This window comes from Pundamilia nyererei, unplaced genomic scaffold (genome assembly GCF_000239375.1).
Source record: "Pundamilia nyererei isolate P.nyererei 1_Seehausen unplaced genomic scaffold, PunNye1.0 scaffold00275, whole genome shotgun sequence".
In the NCBI taxonomy this organism is placed as follows: Eukaryota; Metazoa; Chordata; class Actinopteri; order Cichliformes; family Cichlidae; genus Pundamilia; species Pundamilia nyererei.
The window spans coordinates 313347-336204 of NW_005187676.1; the positions used below are offsets into that span (position 1 = coordinate 313347).

Here is a 22858-nt window from a genome sequence, read left to right on the forward strand (position 1 = left end):
CTTTTGACGGCTAACTGCACGCGCCTGTCATTAAAAGCGCGGCGTGTCTGCTTAAAATAGGGCATTCGGAAACTTGGTAGCTAGTTGTGTTCTCTGAGGCTTGTTCATCGGACGCTAGTATGGTTCGCGAAGTGAAAAACCTGGTAAGTTTGTTTACGCTGCTTTCTGCACTTTCTTTTCCTTTTTGAAATGCTGTTTTTACTGTCTTTTCACGCTCCGTGCTGTTTTTGCCGGAGCCGCGCGCATGTTTCCCTCTCGTGATTCATTCTCCATGTTAGCTGAGCCCATCTTGTGGAATTTTGTGGCGTTATCTTACAAAGTTAAGCATCGTTTTGGATTAAACCACTCTGTGTGTGTGACACATCTAGAGTAAGCGTGTATAGTTGCTTCTCTGATCGCTAGAATAACGGTAAATGGATGCAGCTAACCTTCACTATGAGTCTGCCGCACCCTTCCATCTTGTAGCGAGACGCGCACTCAGCGCTAGCAAAACTAGGGGAAAGTAAACTAAACTGTCGGCCACCTGAGTCGATTCTGACTTAAACCACGCTGCTCTAGCGTCAACTACGCCGCATTAATGGGTAGATAGTCCAGGGATAAGATGCTAAGGGCTGCTAGCACACGTAACAGCTCGGAGCTATCAAAGTGCTGGACAGCAGGCCACGCGTGTTCCCTGGGTGCTGCAGGATGGGTAGGTGTGGACGGCTGTTTGCTTTTCTCTCAGCCAGGACATTGCACTTTAGTGTTTATAGCCGCTGTTGGTGCCATGATTGCTTCGGAAGTGAACGGAGAGCGAGTTGTAAAGTATCAGGACAAGTGTTTTTATGGCTTCAAATCATGAATGTATCATGTTTTTTTGTGTTTGTTTGTTTTGTTTGTTTGTTTTTATGGTGAAAACGCCATAAATAAACTCTGAAGCTTACAGAGAAATGTGAGGAAGCCTCGGAAAACAGCACTGCTATACTGGTTGATAGAGTTGGAAAGTGAAGCATGAGAGACGAGAATCCCCACTTTGTATTTAACACTCTACCTTTGTATTGTATACAGTCGTCAGGGTTTCATTTGCCGCGGCATAAAATATATTCAAGTGTATGGAATAACAGGAAATTAATTTCTGTAAAATGGCTTTAGCTCTATATGCAGACTGATCAGTCTTGCACGCAAAGGCACTAAACAAAAGGCCAAAAAAACCCTGATGTGTATCATTTGCTTCTGGTTTAAACCCTCAAGTAATGTGGTCATGTTTCAGCATACTGAAGTCTAAATTTACCAAACTGAAAGTGTTGTGCTGAAATCTGGATCCCGTGTGTTAAAACGGCAGCAGGCAGTGTTCACGAGGGGAGTGGACAGCAACGCTTACACAAAACTGCATTTTTATTTATTTTTTTAACATCTGAAATGTGGCTTTTTAGCTGTCATAGTCTGGTAAATTATACTTGTGACATGTTTAAAAGCATGTATGGTTTTTGTTTCTTCTTTATTCTCTAGGAAGAGTTCCAGAGCATCCTGAAGGAAGCTGGAGACAAGCTGGTGGTGGTGGACTTCACAGCCACATGGTGCGGCCCCTGCAAACAGATTGCCCCACTGTTTGCTGTAAGTGGTGTGAACACAAATGCAAACCCTTGGTTGCTTCTTAAACACTTGTATTTGTGCAAAGCAGGAAAATGTATTTCACTTGGAAGACTCCATGGCAATTAAGTGGAAACAGAAGACTTGGATTGATTGTTAGAAATTTCTCTATTTAACCTGCACCAGTTACATTCTGTACATGCATTTTAGTCAACTCACTGATTTCCTATATTGCAGCAAATGGCAGCTGATGACGATAACAAGAACGTGATTTTCCTGAAGGTGGACGTCGATGAGGCAGAGGTAAGCCTGAGTTGGACTCTTTGTTTTTGTTTTTTTTAAAATAATAATTTAATGAACTTTTCCACTTTCACATCAAACCCAAGACATATTTGAGCCTATGCCAGGAATCTGTGGTGACATAATCTTAGTGGGAGAGTTATGAAGCACCTTGTTTGTACAGGTTTGTAGTTTTGACCTGGTGTGAGTCCCAGGAACCACAGCTGGCTCATGTAACAACAAACCGCGGTGCACAGGTTTTTGTAACCACAGCAACCTTTGCTTGATAATTGTTATAAACAGTAACTGCGTTGTTATGGAGGGATTACAGCTTCTGGTAGGGTGGTGTATTGCAGCCACATGCGGTAACCCTCTGACACACATGCTGACTCGAGGCCTGCGTTTACACATGCAGGGTGTTCCAGCTTCTGGCCAGACTCCATGTAGTGTCTGATCTGTGAAGCTGTAAACATGAGCCTTTGATGCCACGTCGGACCTGTTAAGCTGGAAAACATTATTTTATTTTTTTTTGGCTAGTTTTAAATGAGGTCCCAGTTTTATTTTTCTACTCCTGGCTCTGTAATGTTAAAGCAGGTATCCAAAGCAAGCACCATTTACTTTCCAATGAAACCTTCTGTTTGCAAATCAGAAGAAAGCTGACTTGAACAGAGCTAAATTAGTTTGAGACAGTTGGGCGATCTGAGGCGCTACAACAAAGCTTAAAGAAAAAAAAATCATGCTAAGCTAGTCTGGTTCTCCAACAATAAAAAATATGGAGATGGAAATAACTGTCAGTCTTCAATAAACTTCTCATTGTTAATTAATCTGACCTCTAAAATGTTTGGAAAGTCAGCAGATACACTGGAGCCCCTTTTCCATTAGTACCTACTCGGCACGGTTCACCACGGTTTTCACAAGGTCGCTTTTTTAGTACCTTCTCGCTCAGGGTTCCAAGCGATCCTAGCATGACGTCGTCACACTGCATGTCACCGATTGGCTGGTCAGTAGTATTGGCTGGTGAGTCATGAGAGCGTCTCATTCACGAAAATTAAAACCACTATTTTTGAAACCCGGCAACAAGGGAAATGGCTACAAAAATAACGCTGTGATCCCCGAGTCTGACGAAAAGCAACAGACGGAGCAGCAGGTATATTCTTGCTTCGATGGCTGCCTTTTTTGTAGCGTTCATGTCGCATATTAATTATGTCGTGGGATGCTCTGATGCGTTGCTATGATGATGACAACGCACTTTAGGTAGTGCCACGAACGCCAATTGATCAGAGTCGAATGGAAACGGGGCTTAGAAGTACTGATGACCTTTTTAAAACGGAAGTAATTGAAATGGATTCAATTTAAATTTCAGTGAAGCTGTAAATACTTTGGCTCTTGAGAAACGTCGTCACTTTGTTTTCATGTTGCCAGATCATTAACCAGCATAGGTTTCTAGGTCCGTAAAACGAGTCACTGCCTGCTGGAACAAATCCAAGCGTACTCGGGTGACCGTCCATCAATGGCTGCTTGTTTTCGTACAGACCGCAGTCATAAACAAACCTTGCCGTTTGTTGTAGTTTAAGTCTGTAAAAGTCAAATTAAGAGTAATTTTTTTTCCAGAGGTGAAACGGGCAAAGCAGAGGTCCGATGCAGGCAGGCTGAGTCTCGGGCACTCTGTAATGAATTTGTTTTCATGTTTTGGCCTGAACTGCCCACATGTGGGGAGACATTAATATTTATGACAGTCGGTTCATCTGATATTTTGTCTTTCAGGATGTGAGCTCATCTTGTGGAATCAGCTGCATGCCCACCTTCCACTTTTACAAGAATAACCAGAAGGTAAGTCGGAGTGTTTTTAAGGGTTTCTTTTTGGCTAATTCACAGACCAGCTGAGAAAAACAGCTTTAATTTGTGCTGAAATCACTCTCCTCTTTGTTTTTGGAACTGTTAGTACAAACGCTTACATTTAAATCTGCTAAAAGCTAGTTGCTAAATCAGCTGGCTGGAGATTGTTTATTACTTGATGGTCTTCCTCTTTTTGCCAATGAATTCTAAGATTGCTCAGTAAATGGAAAAATGTGAATGTTTAATGATTTTTTTTTTTTAACCCTCTTCTTTCAGGTACACGAGTTCTCTGGTGCCAACGTAAACACGCTAAAGGAAAAAGTAGTAGAGCTGAGATAAGAAGTCCAGTTGACACACCCATGTTGTAAAAGGAGGAGGAAAAATGCCTCACAGTAGAAGCTGTTACCCTCTGTACATTCCTCATATCTATGAAGTCTATCCCAAACAGGCAATAAAATATCCACATATCCCATAATAGTTTAGTGTGTCTGTGTTAACAACAGGATGAAATATGAAGCCGATCATTTAATTCTACTTAAACTCCTTTGTATGTCAATGTGCTCGACAAGGTGGTTTTAATAAATGAACTGCAATTAACTCAACAGGCTTTGATGGTATTTTATGCTTTAATAAAAATGTGAGAATAGTTTACACATATACAATGGACCATCACAGCAATAGTTTGTACACATCGTACAAGTATATAGCAGCATATGTTTAATACTGTTGAGTCTCTATATGAAAAAATACAGCTTTATCTTACAAAATCGTTCTTGCTTTGCGGAGAGATGAGTGAATCGTTTACGAGTGTTGGTTGACTATACAAGGATTCCCTTCATAACGTGATTCACACAGAGCCGAAACCTTAGAAATGATAAGGTCCTGGCTTCCTCTTCCTGCAAAAGGAAGAAACTGTCATTAGCTGTGGAAACGCATCGTAACTCTGTGAACAAAGAGGTCTGGATGCACTCAGTGGGGATAAATTAATTATATGAATTTTTAATGGGGAGCATTATGCTTTGGGCTCGCAGTAAATCTTTGTGTTGCACTACACCCATCCATTCATATAACAGTTTATTGGCACCAACCAACAGATACAACTGGCCACATACAGCCCACTTTGATCTTAAGTGGGCCTTACCAGTGAAATTTTCCCATCAGTGAAAATAAGTTTAACTACACATTTTATCCCTGAGATATCCCAACATTTATTAAAGTGCAGTTTCCACAGGATACAATAATGCTGCTGTATTAACTGAGAGCATGGCAGCATGGCTGGGCTTAAATCAGAAGAAATTAATGTAAAAAGTATGGAGCTCGTTGATTGGACACAAAGTTTGTGGAAAACAGGAACTTTTCTGTCATTTATCTGTTACCTCACTGCTTTTGTACAGTATCAGTGGCCATCGATGATCTATCAGCAGGAAAAACTGAAACTTACGGCCAGAAATCCATACTATGAAGCAGTGCAGGTTTACCCTCATGGATTAGAACAACATCCACATTTCCACACTTCTAGCTCTTTCTTTCTGCTTTCTGTTTAGCATGTGACTAAACGACTGCTTAACTCTGACTGTAAATGAGTCACTGGAGCTCTGGTGGACTTCCAGGAGGTTACAGCAGACTATCCATGGCTGATATTCTGGAGAATCTAATTCAGAAGTCAGTGAATCATAGGAAAAACTAAGCTATCCCGTTGCGCACAAATCAAATGTAACTTTTGCAAGTTTAAGGACACTTTCTTGTTTCTAAAAAGGAGATCGGCTTGTAATATTCTGCCAGCAGTAGCAGTCACTCAGCTGTTAAGAGCTGACTGGCTCCTGTTAGTGGATGATTTGTGAGAAGCCTCAAGACTTCTCCTATTTGGTCACCTGTTGGTTTCACTTTCTGATCAACCACAGTTTGAAAGGTTTGAACACACATCCTCCAACTTGAAAGATTTCAAATACCAAGTACATGTTGAAATGTAACCAAGTGGGTTTAAGTTGCCAAAGATGTCATTTTACATGCAAGTAGCTTTTTCACTTGTCTTATGATCAGACATGCAAAGTTATGAACTAAATAACTGAGGTTGTCTGAAGTTCCTGGGTCCAACCGGCCTGCTGTAAAAAAGGATGTTTTATTCTCGCCCCTCAGAGGATGAATAACAATATCTTAGTGGTCCTCAGACTTTTGCTCTAGCACCACCGTCAGGCTGAAATCAGGTCAGTTCTACTGCTTGATGGCGACAAAGCCATTCCTATCATCTGTGCAGAGCTTCTAGCACGACTGTAAACCTTTAGCACAGGAAACACACTTATTAGAGTGCAAAATGAGCATGGTGCTGGAAATATTCCTCAGAAATTCTGGTCCATATTGACATGAGAGCATCACACAGTTGCTGAAGATTTGTCAGCTGCTCATCCATTCACTGGACTGGAGACGGTAAAGGTGATTTGACTACAGTGAACTCGTTGTTGTTTTCAAGAAAGCAGTTTGAGATGATCTGAGCTTTGTGATGTGGTGCGTTATCCTGCTGCAAACATCCATCAGAGGATGGGTACACTGTGGTCATACACAGGTGGACATGGTCAGCAACAATACTCAGCCAGGCTGTGTTTAAAGCAGCTGGTACTCAGCGGCTCAAAGTGTGCCAAGAAAATAGCCTGAAGTGCTGCTGTAGCCCGTCTGCTTCAACCTTCGACGTGCTGTGCTATCAGAGATGCTCCTCTGTGTACTTTGGTTTTAATGAGTGGTTATTTGAACGACTGTTGCTTCCTATCACCTCAAAGCAGTCTGGACTTTGTACCCAGACATCAACAAGGCATTTTCACTCAGAGAACTGCTGCTCACCGGATATTTTCTCTTTTTTTGGTCTTTTATCCTGTCTGGCAGTTTGATAATGTCTAATATGTCACGAGTGTGTGGGTGTGTGTGTCTAACCACCTGGAGCAGTTGTGTCCGATCCAACCTGAAGGGCAGCTACACCTGTTCGGCCTGATGCATCTGCCTCCGTTCTGGCAAGCTGACGTACACACAGCTGTGGTCACGCAGAAAGACAAGAGACAGAAATCGTCAGTACGGTGTCTGATGAGGAAACCCAACAGATAATTGTTGGAGGAAATGTATCTTTTATAACCATGAAGTCAGCTCGCACTATAAACATTAACACTGCTGTGACAGCTCACTCTGAGCAATAAAGAAATAAAATTGAAAGATAAAGATGTTTGTCTAACAGTGCATGTGCAGGACTCGTTTCAGTGTTCAAGCTTGTGTTACTCAGGAACATTGTACATGTATGTATGATGTACATAACACAGTCACAATAAAGTAATGTGATATTTATTATATTTATTATATAGCATTATTATCACTTTGACCTTCAGATCAATCAGTTGACGTTGAAGGAAAGGTCAGAGGTCAAATGGGGTATAATATGTTTAAATCTTTACAAGCCACTTTATATATGTTGGCAATACAACAAGTTCCTAAGTTTTGAGGCTTTTTGTGATTTTTTGGCCAATAAATCAATAAGTTGACGTTGAAGAGCTCGATGGATGTCAGCCCGATTTTAATGGATTACTAACATGACCCCACTCTACACCCCTACGTTTGATCAGAATTCACTCAAACTTTTTGAGCTACCGCGTTTACACACAGACTCACTCACGCAAGCACTACGAAAACCACAACTTCCTTGGTGGAGGTCATAAACTGACGTATATCCAACTGTAGGACGTTTGTTATAAAGCCTTCGTAATCATGGCAATGCTTCTTTAGTTTCCTTGTACGGCTCTTGCTAAATTTTGGTGTCTGATGGTGTTCCCTTCATTCTGAGTTGCTACGACTGCAGATATGCACGTTAAGGACGACCGTATATATGACACTAAACTGAGCTAGCACGTGACAATAAATGTCACCCTGGAGGTTTTCCAGTGAGATTATAGGAGAATGGCCTATAAGTGTGCAAAGCAGTAACAAAACAAACACACAGCCCATAATTATGCTAGTTTGTTACCAGGTATAAAACTTTCCACCACAAATACTTACAGCAGACAGATCACCAAATTAATAACAGCTTATATATAAGCAGGTTACTTATTAACAACAAATAGACAACTACAGGAGGCAGAAATCCTCTGGGCTAAGTGTTGCTAGGATGATGATGATCCTGCTGTAATGGGAACCCTGCTGAGATTTACTTGCGTACATCGTAAGCACTGAACGCTTCACTGACACATGAACTCACCGGTGTGGCAGCGCGTGCCCGACCACCCGGTGGGACACTCGCACTGGTAAGGGGCCACGCAGCGCCCTCCATTCAGGCACGGCAGGATGCAGATAGCTATTATGAAAAGGAGAGGAGAGCGTTAGGAGGCAGGTATTTAAGATCACCATGAACCTCTCTCTTTGAAACCATCTCAAACATGCGGTCAGCGTGGAGCTTCAGCGTGTTGACATCATATATATAAAGTGGACAAAAAACTAGATGAAGAGGTCAAAAAATGCAGCATCACTTATACTACAAGAAATGAACTTAATGTTCTGGCTTGCATACTTTATCTAGCCCTGTAAGAGTTTAGCATGTTAGCATGGTAGCATTTGCTAACTAGCACTAACACAGTGGAGCTGAGGCTGATGGTCGGTCAGGTAGTTTTCCAGGTATCTGTTCTTAAATAATAAAATCAAAATGTCTTGATGATGTTGCTAGATGAAAGGTTAAGGGTGCTCCAAAGCTCCTCTTGCCCAACAGCTGGGTTGGGCTAAACACTGATGGTATGCAGATAGGATTTCCAAATGACTTGAAACTGATCATCAGGAGAAAATTAATGTCAGAAAAAACCTTCATGGCAATCCATCAAATAACAGCTTAGCCATTAAAGCCATTTCATCTTGTTTAAAAGCCTTCTGATTAATTCCAGTATGACTGTTTCACAACGATTGTTTTGGTTTTTGGTGACTCATTGCTCTTATAAATATATATATATAACTTGTAGTTTAGGTGAACATGCGACAAATACCATTCTCTCTGTTTTTCAGTCTTTTCCACCGTGGGACATTTTGAAAATCAGTCCACAGTCAGATTATGTTATGTAGCAGGGTTAGGTTTGGGTGATTTTTACAGGAAGTTGGCCGACAGCTGTGAGCTGCATGCAAGAATTTCTTGTGTAAGACTGTCATACATATGTTTTTTCTTGCACCACAATTTCTGTCTTATGTCTTCTGATTAAGTACTGGTATCACATAAAATGAGAGAAACATCTGGACTGTCTTGTTAAACCAGAGAGAATTCATTTTTCAGCTACAAACAGACACTTCTCTGTGCTCCAGTGTCTGCAAAAAGTTAGCCTTTGTTTGACCATAAAACACTGAGGATCACGATCAGGGCGTGAAAAGGGAGAATTAAACATGTTTACGATTATTAAATACTTACGCTCCTCACAGAGGCGACCCATCCAACCCTCGGGGCAGGAGCAAGTGTTGGGCCGCTGACACACACCTCCGTTCTGACACTGTAGCCAGCACACCGCTTAGGGAGAGGACACACAGACACACGGACAAAGATATCAAATTAAGGTCAGAGAAATGGTTCCTGTAACACAGAGTTACTATTCTGTGAGCATATCTCACAAAGCCAGACACGCAGCTATACAGTGAAGAAGACACTCAACAAAAATGGCCATTTAACCTCACGCACACAAACAAATGAAGTGCAAACACATCAGGACAGCAACAGTGTGTGCAGGGAGGCAGGAAAGAGCACAAACTCAGCAGCTGTTCAGGGAAGCTAAGCCTGGATCCAGCCTTTGTTTTCATATTTTATATGCAAAACATCTGAACAGTCATTTGAGTTTCACACAGGGATTCAGGGTGGAGCTCAATCAGTTTGACTGTCTGCTTTAGTATCTGTACTTGATCAACAGGAACCTGATTTCAGGCTGATATGATTGTTTTCATGTTTTTTCTTTCAAATGTGACCTTTTTTATTGATTTTAATAACCCTTTTCTTTATTTTATGTACAGCACTAAACTAATTTTTTTCAGAGTGACGTTTATTAAAGAGCGTAACATCGTAATTCAGTTGCAGACAGTGATGACAGATTGGTAACTATCATGTGAATGTGATAGTGTGGTGAAGTATTTGTTTCTCATTCAAATGCAGCGCAGTCATAAAACTGCCTGCAGGTCATATCTTTGTTCTGCTTGTCCCGACTGAGAAAAGGAATTTCCCAATGTCTAAATTCCTGGATCCTGTTCAGCTGACACTCCCATCATACCACAACTGTGCGTGTGTGATTCATGTTTACTCAGAATAAAACTGTAAACTGAACTGTTTCTTAAACTCCTGAAGATGTTACGCTAAAGCTTAATCTACAGATGTTCTACATGCCCGATTTTCCTTGAAATAATTTAATTATTTAAAGGAAACCCCGTCATACAAAGGTGTTTTTCTTGTTTAAGGGTGAGGTTTTTCTTCCTGGATCCAGGCTTCTGAAAGTATTTGCACATAAACTTCAGGGCGAGCTGTCAGAGCAGAGCCTTTGGTGAAGACAAAAAACACCCCCGCAAACCTGCTTCTGCCGCTTCCATAGACTGTACCCATGCAACCAGAGTGCAAGCACATACGTGTTAATGACCTTTACAGATTAAAATCTCTGTTTCGTAAGCAGCAGTAGGTAAGGGAAGAATTCAAAAGCTGAGAAGCTGCATGGCAGTAAGAGTTACAGGATAAGTCAGCTGAAGCAGGGAGTCTCCGTTTCACGTTCGCTCTACCTCTGCATGTGGGAGGCGGCGTCCAGGTGCCGTTCTCCAGACACCTGCTCCTTCCAATGCCTTCCATGGTGTAACCGCCATAACACGAGTACACCGCCACGTCCCCGAACTGGAACACCGCCCCCCGCACCACCCCGTTGGCCACATGGAGTGGGGGGCCACAGGACACCCCTATGGAACGACCCACGAGTTATTCACTGCTACCCCCGTCTACAAACACTGCTGCTTTGCCTCTTTAACGACACGTTTGCACCAATCTGACTGTAAAGTGAACCCAGACTGTAAAATTTATTGCGCTGTAACATTTCTGTCCATCCCCATATGTGAGTACAAAGTGTGCACCGCAGAGAGAAATCTGTGCTTATTAAATTAAACCCAGTGTGTTTCCTGCACCCCCCAGTAGCCCCGGAGACAGTGATTTTCATGCAACACATCCAAATGTGTCAAACAGTTCAGTGTTGGTTTGATTTGGTAAAAGCCCCTTACTGATAATCCCCGAGGACAAAAATGGACTCGGATAAACATGCACGTAGGAGACAAACCCCCCAAAACAGCATGCAAACACATACAACGAGCCACAGCAACATGAGCACTGCTGTGCTGCATATTCAGGACAACTGCACATGAGAATGATCAAAGGACAATCTGACAAAGGTTGCCATAGAAGCCGCAGAGGTGCCCGTAATTAGTTCAGCACACAGGAGCCGACACAGTGTTTGAAGCAGCCTCATTTGTTTTGATAAAAGCTCAGTGAGACAACAGAGAGACAGCGCTTCACCTGAGACATGCAAGTGTAGAGAAGCACAACAAGACAAGGGGAGCATGCGAACATGTGCAGTGTTAAAATCACAGTGTTTCGACAAGCGAGTATAGTGACATCATTTAATCGCTGCAGTACTTGTAGAAATGTGAGTAAATCACATGATCTCACTGAAAAAAACTAAACTTAGTAGCTTTACTATGATATAACAGAAAGGTTTACATTAATGGTACAAAGGAACTAAACCTGTGTTGTTCAGAGGTAACACACAGTGACAGTAACATGAAAATTACAAGCAGTAAACTTCCTCTTTAATGAAATAATTTACGAACTTAATCATTTAGTTTCCTGCTAACAAACGTGACATTCTTCGCATATTTATTCACTTTGAAAAGAGTCGTTCAAATGAAATCACGTTTTTCTGCTTTGTCACATTTATTCAATGCCACCTCACAAACACGTGATTCCTTACAGATTAAAAAGCTGCTACAACAACTGAGGAAACTTGAGTAAACAGAAGAGATTCATCTTCTCTTTAAAAATAACAATACCTACGTTCACACACAGAGCTGATGGGGCTCCAGGTCTGGTCTGACCTGCAGGTGATGGTGCCGCTGCCTTTCACCTGCTGACCTTTGGGGCAGGTAACGCGGACCGACTGTCCAACACGAAACTCCCGCTGGACTCTGTCCCCGCTGCTGTTCCAGCCCGGAGGAGCTGGGCAAGACTTGGCTGCGAGAGACAGAAATGATGGATATGCTTTTAAAATTTGTGATGCCAGCTGATGTAGTTCGTGTATCAGCAATACAACAGTATAAGTCCTTAGTCGTTTACAGTCACGGTGTAGCACAGAAACAACATGTACTAGTAAAGACTGCGACACTGTGACAGAATGATAGATGCAGATTAAACTGAGGCTTTTAAATCGTTCTACTACACAATACTAGCATAGCAATGTAACACTAGGGCCCACAAATGCTACAAAACTGTGTTGTGAATGCTACACTTCTTTACACCCCCCCCAATACATCAATAAAATCCACCGCATCTACATATCTATATAACGTCACTGCACAACAGTCTGGTTATTTTGAGACCATGGAGCAACCCTGTCACATCATCTGTTGCAGCTTAACAAACTGACAAAATGCAGCACTGGCATTATGTCATGTGTATTGCACAATAATCTGTACGTTCACCAACCATCTATGAGTGGTCAGTGGCTGCTGCACTTCTCTTTTCCACATTTGTAAACGAAATCAAAAGCTCAAGTCACTGTCATCTAATTTCTTCTATTTTTCACTATTACTATTTTTCATACACCATGTTTTGTTTGTTTTCTTTTTTTGTGCCAACAGAGATAATGAATAAGTCTGAGAGACATGTATGTGGAAGTGTCAGTCATGACATAAGACTCCAAAATCAGCACATTCCAACAAACTGCAGCCAGATTACGAGGAGCTGAGTGGGTGACTTCTTGTCACAGGCTGTATTGTGAAACAGATGAAGAAACTCAGTGATGTTGCAAAGAATTCTGAAAGGCCTCTGTGTTAGAAAGCGAATGATACCACAGGCTGCCACGTGGCAGGAAGTCAGAAAGCAAACCAGCAACGATTCTTTCGAAAAACGTGTCCTCACGTTGGCAGGCGGGGAAAGCGGAGCTCCAGGCGTTGCCCCCTATGCACACCACCAGAGGATCTCCCACCAGGTTGTAGCCGTTGTCACACTGGAACTTCAGAGCATGCCCAGTGTTCAGGCTGAGTTCCTGCACTTTACCGTGCAGCATCTGTTTGGGGCTGATGCAGCCTCTGACCACTGACAAGACAGAAAGACCACAGGGACGTGATGTCAGACGTGTTTGATGCACAGACGTCCTTTCACTTCTTTTGCTCACTGTCTGCCCTCCATACCTTCACACGTAGGCACCGGCAGGCTCCACGTGCCATTGTCCAGACAGGTGAGCGTCTCTGGGCCGACCAGCTGCAGCCCAGGATCACACACATAGGTGACATTGTCCGGGCTGGGCTCACCCGCCGGTTGTGCATTTTGTACTGTGGGAGGAGCCCCACATGATTGCAATGAGGACGCTGTGAAGAGAAGGGTCAAAGGTGCGGTAGTGTTAAAGTACAGTATATGTATCTGCTGTAGCACATCGCAAAACATGAACTCTTGAAAACCTGCTAAGTGTAAACCTTGAAACTCTTATATGAACTGAGTGGTTTCTGGCCTGCTGTCAAAACAACATCACTGCATGTCCATCAGAAGCTAGTGAGGGCTACGCTCAGATATCTGTTTGTGTGGGATATCTTTGTGTCAATAAACTTTATAGATGTTCCAAAGTTTAGTAGAGGGAAAAAAGATCACTGATTAAACATTAAGATTAAATATCCGATATTATCACAAGCACGGTGCCTCCTTGTCTGCCTCTGTGCACAAACCCACCAACACACACTGGCTGCGTGCCGCTCCACGTTCGGTCTCCCTGGCAGATGTGGATGGAGTCTCCCTGTGACAAAAAGGGGAGAAGGATATTTGATGGTGTACACACACAAATGCGTACATCCATAATATTGACTTTTTCCACTGTAGAATGAAGTAATGTTATTGTGTGAGCGTTATCAAGCCAGTCAGCGGCTTCTACTCTTCGTGTGCATTAAAAAAGGCCGTCATTGTATCGAGTGTCCAAACTGGGCAGTGCAGAGTATCAGTTTATAAAGAAGACAGTGACTCAGCTCTTTCTATTGGCTCAGTTACTGTGCACACCTATTGATTGCTGAAGAGAAGTCACATGACTTTCTGTAATCTCATTGTTAGCCATTAGTGCAGTGGGTGCATGCTGTTTAAAGGCAGAGTGTGGGAAAGCAAGAGGAACACAGGAGCTGAGTGGTCATTTGTTATGTAGTTTAGGACCAACTACATTTGTTTTTCCACATAAAGAGATGCCAGACCAAAAAAAGCAAAACTTGACTGGATGAGTTTTACCTTCATGTCAAAGCCAGGCAGACAGGAGTACATGACAAAGTCTCCATAGTTGTAGCTGTCCCCCTCTACGATACCGTGAAGAAGAGGAGCAGGTTTCTCACACATCACCATCTCACAGGAAACCGATGAGATACTTGGAGACCAGCTTCCACCGACCTTATCACACAGTTTAAAAGCAGAACAGGAAACCGCTGCGTTATCCACGTTACACGCATTCATTCTCACTTCTGTAAACCTTTGGCCATTTCACTTTATGTTCCTGGCATTCATATAATGGATTTCTGTGGTTAATTATAACTTAACAGGGAAGTCAAATTCACATTAAGAAGCTGAAAAGCAAATCTTTAACCAACATCTTTCTTACCTGACACTCTGCTAGCGCTGACCCCTGCAGGTAGAAGCCAGTAGGGCATGAGAGGGTGACGGTGCCCCCGACAGGCGTGAGCTCCTTCCCGGTGATTACCAGATGGGGGATGGAGAAGTTGGTGGGTAGCAGGCAGGGGGTGGGGCGGCACCGAACGTTGTGTTTTGACCAGGTGGCGTCGCTCTGGCAGGACAGGGAAGCTGTCTGCGTGGCTAATTCGTATCCATCATCACACCTGCAGACGCACATGATGATACACAGAGTACACTCTTTCTGTCTTGGATTTTAATCCATTCACAGAAATGGAAAGTAACACACATCCTGTTTACTGTGAGCATGAAGCCAGTTTCTCTAAGATTCAATGTAAAAAATACAAATATTGGTGGCAGCCAGTGCTAAACCTTAGCCTCCTAGTAGATATCAATTTCAAAATCCTACGTCGACTTGTTCTCCAGTTAACGTGTTCACACCACAGTGATGGTAGTACCCCATCAGCCTTTCAGGGCTGAGGCATAAATTTTTAGCTACAGCTAAAAATCCACATATTTCTGTGATGGCAACTTTTTCGTGACTCACATCAAAACAAAACAATGAAGAAAACTGAGAAAAGTTTTGATGCTCTCCTGAGTGAACATGCATGTTTGTCACTAAATTTTAAGAGCAACTTATCAGAAAAACATACTGGTTCAATGCAACTACAACATCATCTTAGTGCATAATAATAAAACATGAATTTAATGATGATTTTAATGATTAGAAATGCATCTTTTAAGTGCACTTCAGTTATAAATGTGTTCTTTGATGAATCAGATGCAGAGTGCAGTGCTGGATGCTCTCATACTGACTATTTGTGTATGAAAATGTGTTTTTCAGGTCGAGGAGATAAATGGTTAGTTTAGTTTCACCTGATCCAGGATAAGCACTGTTCCATACACAGTATTTACATTAAACACTATGTGAGCCAGCCAACGCATTTAAGACAAACCACTCCAATAATGACAGTATTCACCTATATGTGATCTGGTTGGGGAAACTGAAGATATCTCCCACGACCCGAGCGTTGGCGACCTCTGGCGGTCTTCCACAGCTCACAGGCTCGCATCGTATCCTGGGTTCCCCCCATCTGCCGTCTCTTCCACAGTTGAGGTAAGCATACCCCTTTAGCTGGTAGCCAGGCCGACACCTGTATATAGCCGTTTCTGGGAAGCTGGCACTGCCACCCTGCAAGACAGCATTAGGAACTGTAGGCGGGGCGGCGGTGCACCTTCCCCGGCTACACACAGGCACCCCAGGGCTCCACACTCCTCCTTTTTCGCACACAGCTTGAGAGGGACCCAGCAGCTTGTAGCCGTCGTCACACTGGAAGTGCACTCGGTCTCCGCAGGCTCGATCGTGGCCGAGAACCACTCCGAACTTAACCACAGGAAGGGTGCAAATGCAGGGCTGGCACTGAGGCACGGGGCCCACCCAGAGGCCCTGAGCGGAGCACCGCAGGATGGGATCGCCAACGACCTCGTAGCCATCGAAGCACACGTACTCCACAATGTCGTCGTAGTTGAAGCTGGAGCCGTTCACGTAGCCGTGACTGATGTCCTCAGGAGGATCGCAACTAATGATGTCACAACGGGGTGCCCGTTTGTCCCAAAGTCCATCTGACTGACAGACACGTGTAGAATCTCCGTTAAGCGTGTATCCTTCATCACATTCATACTTTATCTTGCTGCTGTAGCCAAACTCTGACCCCAACATGCGACCATTCAGTATTGGGGAGGGCTTCTCGCAGCGGGCTGGTACACAGGCAGCAGCCTTGTGGCTCCAGGTACCGTCAGCCTGGCAGATGCTTGGAGACCTTCCATTTAAGATGAACCCAGGCTGACAGCTCAGTTCTATTTTGTTATTATAGGTGAACTCTGTGCCTTTAAATGTGATATCACCGGGGATTTTAGGAGGACCACAGGACACGGGCTCACACTGTGGCTTCAGCCCAGTCCACTTTCCATCTGCCTGGCAGGCAATAGTACTGCTGCCCTTCAGGACAAACCCAGGATTACACTGAAAGTGTAATACCTCAGGATGAACAAAATCACCTCCCTGTGTTGTGCCATTGTCCACAGCCCCTGGATCACCACAGGAAACAGGTTGACAAACTGGGGCATCAGTGGTCCACACTCGACCTGACACACACTGCCTCACAGGCTCCCCCTTCAGCTCATATCCTTCATCACACGTATATGTGAGCGTAGTCCCGAGGGAGCCATGAGTCACATTCATCCAGCCGTGATCTGGACTAGGCGGTATTTGGCACTCCGCTGGCACACACGATGGGGCTGTCCCACTCCAGCCCCCGTCCTCCTGGCACACCAGCCTGACCTGGCTTGTGAGGTCATAGCCATGGTGGCAACGGTACTCAATCAGTGTCCCATGAAGAAAGTTCAAGTCCAGTCTTCCAGTGTCTTTAGAAGTAAATCTCCCTCCCAGCTCTGTCACTCTAACATACTCCCCAAAGTCAATGTGAGGAGGCAGCCCGCAGTCCGAGGGCACGCAGACAGGAACAGAGCTCGACCAGCCGAACTCCTCACAGGTTAGATGGTCCTGACCCACGAGTTGGAAGCCAGGAAAACAGCTGTAGAAAATAGTCACACCATAACTGTGGTCCTGGCCTTCCACAAAGCCGTTTTCAACTGGCTGAGGTGGTGTGCAGGATATCTGCACACAAGCTGGTGTCTCGATGTCCCACTCCCCACTGGCCAGGCACCTAACAGTCTTTGTGCCTTGGAGGCGGTAACCACGGTTGCAGGAGTAGGTCGCACTGTGATCAAACTGAAGTTTTGTGTAGACAACTTTTCCATTGGTTATCTGTTTAGGAACTGAGCATTCAATTGGGCGGCAAGAAGGCACCCCACCAATCCAGAGTCCCTTCTCTCCACAGAGGATGGTGGAGTTACCTACTAAGTTATATCCAGTCTTACAACTATACAGTGCTTTGCTGAGGTACATCAGTCCCTGGACATCAACAATGCCATCTGAAATCTCCACAGGCTGAGGACATTCAACCGGGATGCATTCTGGGTAAGGACTGCTCCACTGCCCGTTGGCTAGACAGGACGCAGAGCCTTCTTTTCTTAAAGTAAAGCCATCTATGCACTCGTAGGTCACCACAGAGCTGAATGGGAACAGGTGAGAAGACCTGGAAGGGCCACCAAACGGCACCGCAGGCGGCGGACCACAAAACACCTGCTTACACACCGGAAAGGTGTCATTCCACTCCTGTGACGGAGTACAGCGGAGGAACCGAGCCCCCTCGAGGACGTAGCCATCCTCACAGGATAACTCCACTGTTCCTGATTCAGAGTCCAGGCCTCTTAGAACCAGGTGGTTCTCCTCCAGTGGTGGCTCTGGACACTGGACGGGCGAGCAACGCGGAGGCCTCGTCTTATCCCACCTTCCAAACTTCAAACAGGTCCAGGTAGCATCCCCGACCAGCTCGTAACCCTCATCGCAGACATACACCACTTTACGGCCCACCTGGAAGTCAGAGCCTTTGTAGTGCCCATGGACGATGTTAGGAGGAGGGTCACAGGTTAGAAGGACACAGGTTGGGGGGTCTTGGTTGGACCACTGACGGTTGGCTTGGCAAACTCGCTCCGGTCGTCCAATCAGTCTGTAGCCTGCGTTACAGGCGTACGTCACCTTGCTGTTGTAGGTGAGCCGACCTTTGACCTACAGTGGAACAAAAATGGGACATATCATGTGCTTTGTTTTTATGTTTATAAGAGGACTCTTTAAGTGCATTCAGTTTTCATGGCTAACCTGGGGGTATCCGTTCTTGAGGGATGGGGGTTGCGAGCAGGACACAGGTACACAGGTAGGCAGAGCTCCTCCCCACTCTCCATTTCCCTTACAGGTCCTTCTCTTCTCCCCTCGAATCAAGAAGCCTTTGAAGCAGCTGTACGCCACCACAGCTCCAAAACTGTAATTTGTCCCAATCACATAGCCCTGATCAATGCTCTCAGGCTTGGAGCACCTCACCGGCACACAGCCAATATCATAGGGCGAGGGCTCCCACTCTCCTCCCATCAGGCATCTGAGTGTGGCTGTAGTGTTGAGCATGAAGCCCTCTTCACATTTATAACTCACTTCGGTGTTGCTGGCGTATTTTGGTTTGTTGACCGAATCTAAAATCGCATGTGGTAGTTCAGGTGGGCGGAGGCAGAAGTTTGCAATGCAGCGAGGCGCCTCCATGCCATCGGGTGGCACCCACACGCCCTGAGCATTACAAACCATCTTGGAGTTGTTGCCGGCTGTGTATCCGTCAGTGCAGTAGTAGTTAGCGGTGTCTCCGAAAAGCTTGTGAGTCTCATAGGGTTCAGCGTGGTCGATGGCAGGCGGGGGGCCGCAGGAGCGGGGGACGCACTGAGCCGTGCTTTCACTCCATTGGCCAGTTGATAGACATTCTCTGGTCTCTGGGCCAATCAGAGTGTATCTGCACAGGAAGGAGAGCAAAAGCAATGAGCAAAAAAACCCCAAATCATCATAATTTAGAAAAAGCATGCAAAGGTATGTCAAAGAAACTGCAAAATGCTTGGTTTGGTTTGTCTATCCTGAACCGGATTGCTCCAATGGATCAAATCTGGATCAGGGAATCTTTTTTGCAGTATTTTGAATCATATCATCAGAAATATATATCGAATAGAAATAAAAAAAAAAAAAGAGACGTCATCTTATTGTTCTCAAGGAAATTTCAGTTTCTCTGGATCCTGTTTATGCATGCTGTGGCGGCGCCTGTCAGCCTCGATGGACTGCTCAGTTCTCATCCTCATGCACAGTTGATGTTACATTTTCATTCAATGCATGAATTCTTTGTTTTAGCTGTGCTTAAAAGCCACCATGCCACAGACAGTAAAGATCATGCAAAGGAATAAACAGGTGTGAAGTATTTAACACATTTTAAAAACAAATTGACTGAGTAGATTTCAACCACATTTACCCTTCTTTGCAGACATAGTGCACCTTGTTTCCCAGCTCAAAGTTCTCTCCCACAGTCACAGCGTTTTCCAGTAGCGGGGGCTCGCTGCACAGGACTCTCACACAGCGGGGGAAAGGCCTGCTCCACTCCCCTGTCGCCTCACAAATTACTTCCATGGAGCCCTGTGGTCTTTGTATCGACATACAACTCAGTTTAGACTCCTCTCTACATCATTTACAGTCACCTGGTATACACACCCAATTCCGAAAAAATGTAACTAAAGGCAGAATGCACAATAGATAATCTCATAAATCTCATTTTGCAATTATTTAGGTTAATCAACCACAGGCTAGTAACATGATTGGGAATTACGAGCATCTTAGAGAGGCAGAGTTTCTCAGAAATGGTCAAGAAATCACTGACTGTGCAGCTTACTGTGCCATCAACAAATGCAAGTTAAAGCAAAGAAGCAGCCACACGTAAACTGAAAGTGAAAACTGTTCGGTCATCAGAAGAATGAAAATTTAAAATGATTTTGGAAAACATGTTATCCAGACTAAAGAGTGGAGGAACATTCCAGCTTATTACCAGCACTCAGTTTAAAAGCCTGCATCTCAGATGCTACTGGAGTCCATTAATACCTTATGTTGCACATCTAGGAAGGAAGCATCAATGCTGAAAGTATTCTTTTTTAGTTTTTATTTACATCTTAAACAGCATCCCTGTTTAGCAATTGGGGTTGTACAACAAATTAAAGCTATATAAAGTATAATGAAAGTTACATTTATTCAGTGAAATTCTAATAGTACTAATAGTAATTTATCCATACCTGTATCCGTCATTGCAGGTGTATGTGACAGTGGACAGGTAGGTGTTGGTGTTTAGTGTGTAGTCTGCATTTTCCACAGTCGGCGGACCCCCGCAGGTCACTGGATGGCAGGTAGGTGGCGTCCCGGTCCACCTCAGACTAGAGAGACATTGGAACTCATAGGGGACCTGAGGCTGGAAGCCCGTCTTACAGCTTAGGTAGAGACAAAACAGAGTCAGACTCACATGTTAACAAAAATCTTTCACATGTCACATGACACCCGAGGTATTGGAGAGGGTGAAGATGATACCTGAAAGTCACCTTGCTTCCATAGGTGAAGTTGTTTCCCGTCATGATGGAGTTCTCTGGAACAGTTGGTGCTGGGCAGGAGAGGGCTGCAGCGTAACATTAACGAGATGATTAGTAACCGCTAACTTTTTAAACCCATCACACTCAATTACAACTTAAATAACTAAATGCAAGTGTAGCCCACTGATGTGAGGAGCAAATATGCGCACATATTTCTGCGCTGAGAATCAAGCTAACAGACGCCTGTGAATCCACCCACTTAAACAAATTAATGTCAGTTGGGCATCTGGGGCTTATCGTGCCCCCATGATGCTCATACTTTTAACTGCTATTGATGAAATTGGGATCGGCTCAAAAAAGAGACGAACAGGACGGATGTGGAACTGAAAGGCAGACAGATACATTTCTCTTATTTCTGCGTGAAACTGAAGATTCACTTTTACAGTCCTAGAGTTGCTGTTATGTGAAAAACCTGGAGATGGTAAGTAAAGTAAAGAACCTCACTGATGGCAAGATAATGTCTAGTTTAATAACCGCACTCTGAAACAATACAATACAATAATAATACAACAAAACAATACAATAATATTATATTAAGCCATGAGTGTGTTTTTAATTTTCAATAAATATTTATTCAACTTTTTTTTCCTCCCACTTGTTGCACACAAATGTGGCTTTTGCACATCTAATCGTTTCACTTTCAGTCCGACACTCAGCAGCTACAGTAACATGAATCTGCAGACGCCGAGTAATTCAGTTCCTCTTCCTCTGTGATGAAGAATGTGGCTTAGTGCCAAGATGCACGTGGTTACATAGTCAGACGTCTCAGCCTGCTGCACATCGGAGAACAAAAAGGACAGCTGCGTATGTAACTGCTCCTTTACAACACCGGCCATTAGACAAAGCATTTTTTGTGCTGTATATTTGCTTGTGCATACGTGTATGAATACACAACATACATGTCTGCATGTTTTCCTGAAGTGTAATAGTCATTTGCATGATAATAGCCGACAGCAGTGGACCTTGAATGTGTTTTATTATCCGAGAGGAGCATGCTTTCATTAGAAGCCTCTTCTTTGAAGCCATTAAAGCTGTTTAATGGATGCAGTATTTTCACTGTGTAATATATAACTGAAAAAATGTCAGTAAATGCTGATTTATGTGTTTTGCTATGTGATATCATATTCTATAGTATGTAGTTATCTCATTGTAAAGAGTGAAGCTTGTGGTTACATGCCTCTTCCAACCAAACAAGCTGCAGATTAAACCCATGCAGCAAAAAATTCAAGTGCCAATCTTTTATAACAAGGAAATCATCCAAAACTTTAGAAAGAAGCTGCAAAACTGTGAAGGTCAAACTGAGCAACCTCTAAGGATCGCAGCTGCAGAGTAAGCATCCAAAAAGCTCCATAAAATATTCATAGTTTTCCATCAGCTTAATCGGAACTGTGAAAAACAAATGCAGAGTCCACTACATCAGACGCAACTGAAATAAATCACACCATCCATTTGATCGCAATAGCATTATGTGACTCCAGCTCTCACCTCTGCAGTATGGGACAGCATCATCCCAATCTCCTGTTTCCAGGCACTGGAGCTGAGATGAGCCAATCAGCTCATAGCCGTTGTCACAGCTGAACACAACCTCGCTGCCCATCAGAAAGTTGCTCCCGTATCGGCGACCGAAGTCAGGAGTCCCAGGGTTCTCGCACTTTACTGGCTCTGAACACACACGAACAGCTGGGTTTATAAAAGAATGGAGGAAAACAGCTGCTTGTGTCACCTGACTACGTTGTCATATCACCTGTGCAGTTTTTGCCATCTCCAGTGTATGGGTGGATACAGGTGCAGGTGTAGGAGCCTTCTGTGTTCTGACAGCTGGCGTGATCATCACAGTCAGAGCCCAGAGCACACTCATCCACATCTGCACACACATATGATTAAAAACACACACAAAAAAGGACAAATGGGTTACCTGTTAAGTTGTCAACAGAAACAGGATTTTTTATTTAAAGTGTTTGTAAAAAGTTTGAGCTGTTTGTGTACCCAAACATGCCGGCGGAGTTCCTCCCCACTTGCCGCTGTTGGTGCAATGCACTTTGGTGTCCCCCAGCAGGTAAAAGCCAGCATTGCACTCATAGACCACGGAGCTGCCGGCGTGGAAGTCTGTTCCCTGGAAGAAGCCATTTTCCAGTGGATGAGGATGTCCACAGGACACACCTGTAAGACATG

At 44.0% G+C, this 22858-nt stretch overlaps 2 protein-coding genes across 3 annotated transcripts in view; one reads left to right on the plus strand and one right to left on the minus strand.

Moving 5' to 3' along the window:
* On the plus strand, positions 1–4281 carry LOC102196123 (thioredoxin-like). The gene is made up of 5 exons (XM_005750463.1): positions 1–143; positions 1489–1593; positions 1807–1872; positions 3613–3678; positions 3961–4281. The coding sequence occupies exons 1-5, from the start codon at positions 120–122 to the stop codon at positions 4021–4023; spliced, it is 324 nt and encodes a 107-aa protein (XP_005750520.1). The 5' UTR covers positions 1–119; the 3' UTR covers positions 4024–4281.
* A 10-nt stretch (positions 4282–4291) lies between these two features.
* svep1 (sushi, von Willebrand factor type A, EGF and pentraxin domain containing 1) overlaps positions 4292–22858 on the minus strand; it is a 111070-nt gene continuing 92503 nt past the window's right edge. The window contains exons 31-49 of one of the 2 annotated variants that reach the window (XM_005750470.1): positions 22673–22846; positions 22431–22550; positions 22172–22348; positions 20628–20712; positions 20339–20530; positions 19531–19698; positions 18354–19026; positions 15553–18263; positions 14544–14778; positions 14180–14335; positions 13640–13703; positions 13108–13284; positions 12836–13012; positions 11753–11929; positions 10438–10608; positions 9098–9193; positions 7913–8008; positions 6610–6703; positions 4292–4580 (exon numbers count right to left, since the gene is read on the minus strand). In XM_005750470.1, coding sequence (XP_005750527.1) covers positions 4550–4580; positions 6610–6703; positions 7913–8008; positions 9098–9193; positions 10438–10608; positions 11753–11929; positions 12836–13012; positions 13108–13284; positions 13640–13703; positions 14180–14335; positions 14544–14778; positions 15553–18263; positions 18354–19026; positions 19531–19698; positions 20339–20530; positions 20628–20712; positions 22172–22348; positions 22431–22550; positions 22673–22846 — 5774 coding nt within the window. In that variant the 3' untranslated portion in view covers positions 4292–4549. The remainder of the gene's footprint in view (positions 4581–6609; positions 6704–7912; positions 8009–9097; positions 9194–10437; positions 10609–11752; positions 11930–12835; positions 13013–13107; positions 13285–13639; positions 13704–14179; positions 14336–14543; positions 14779–15552; positions 18264–18353; positions 19027–19530; positions 19699–20338; positions 20531–20627; positions 20713–22171; positions 22349–22430; positions 22551–22672; positions 22847–22858) is intronic. The other variant, XM_005750471.1, reaches the window with a different exon arrangement.

What these genes read in the sequence shown, in the direction of transcription:
- LOC102196123 (XM_005750463.1), top strand. Translation starts at nt 120, where the DNA reads ATGGTTCGCGAAGTGAAAAACCTG. An exon ending in AGATTGCCCCACTGTTTGCT is followed by an intron (nt 1,594 to 1,806) that starts GTAAGTGGTGTG and finishes CCTATATTGCAG; the next exon opens with CAAATGGCAGCTGATGACGA. An exon ending in TGGACGTCGATGAGGCAGAG is followed by an intron (nt 1,873 to 3,612) that starts GTAAGCCTGAGT and finishes TTTGTCTTTCAG; the next exon opens with GATGTGAGCTCATCTTGTGG.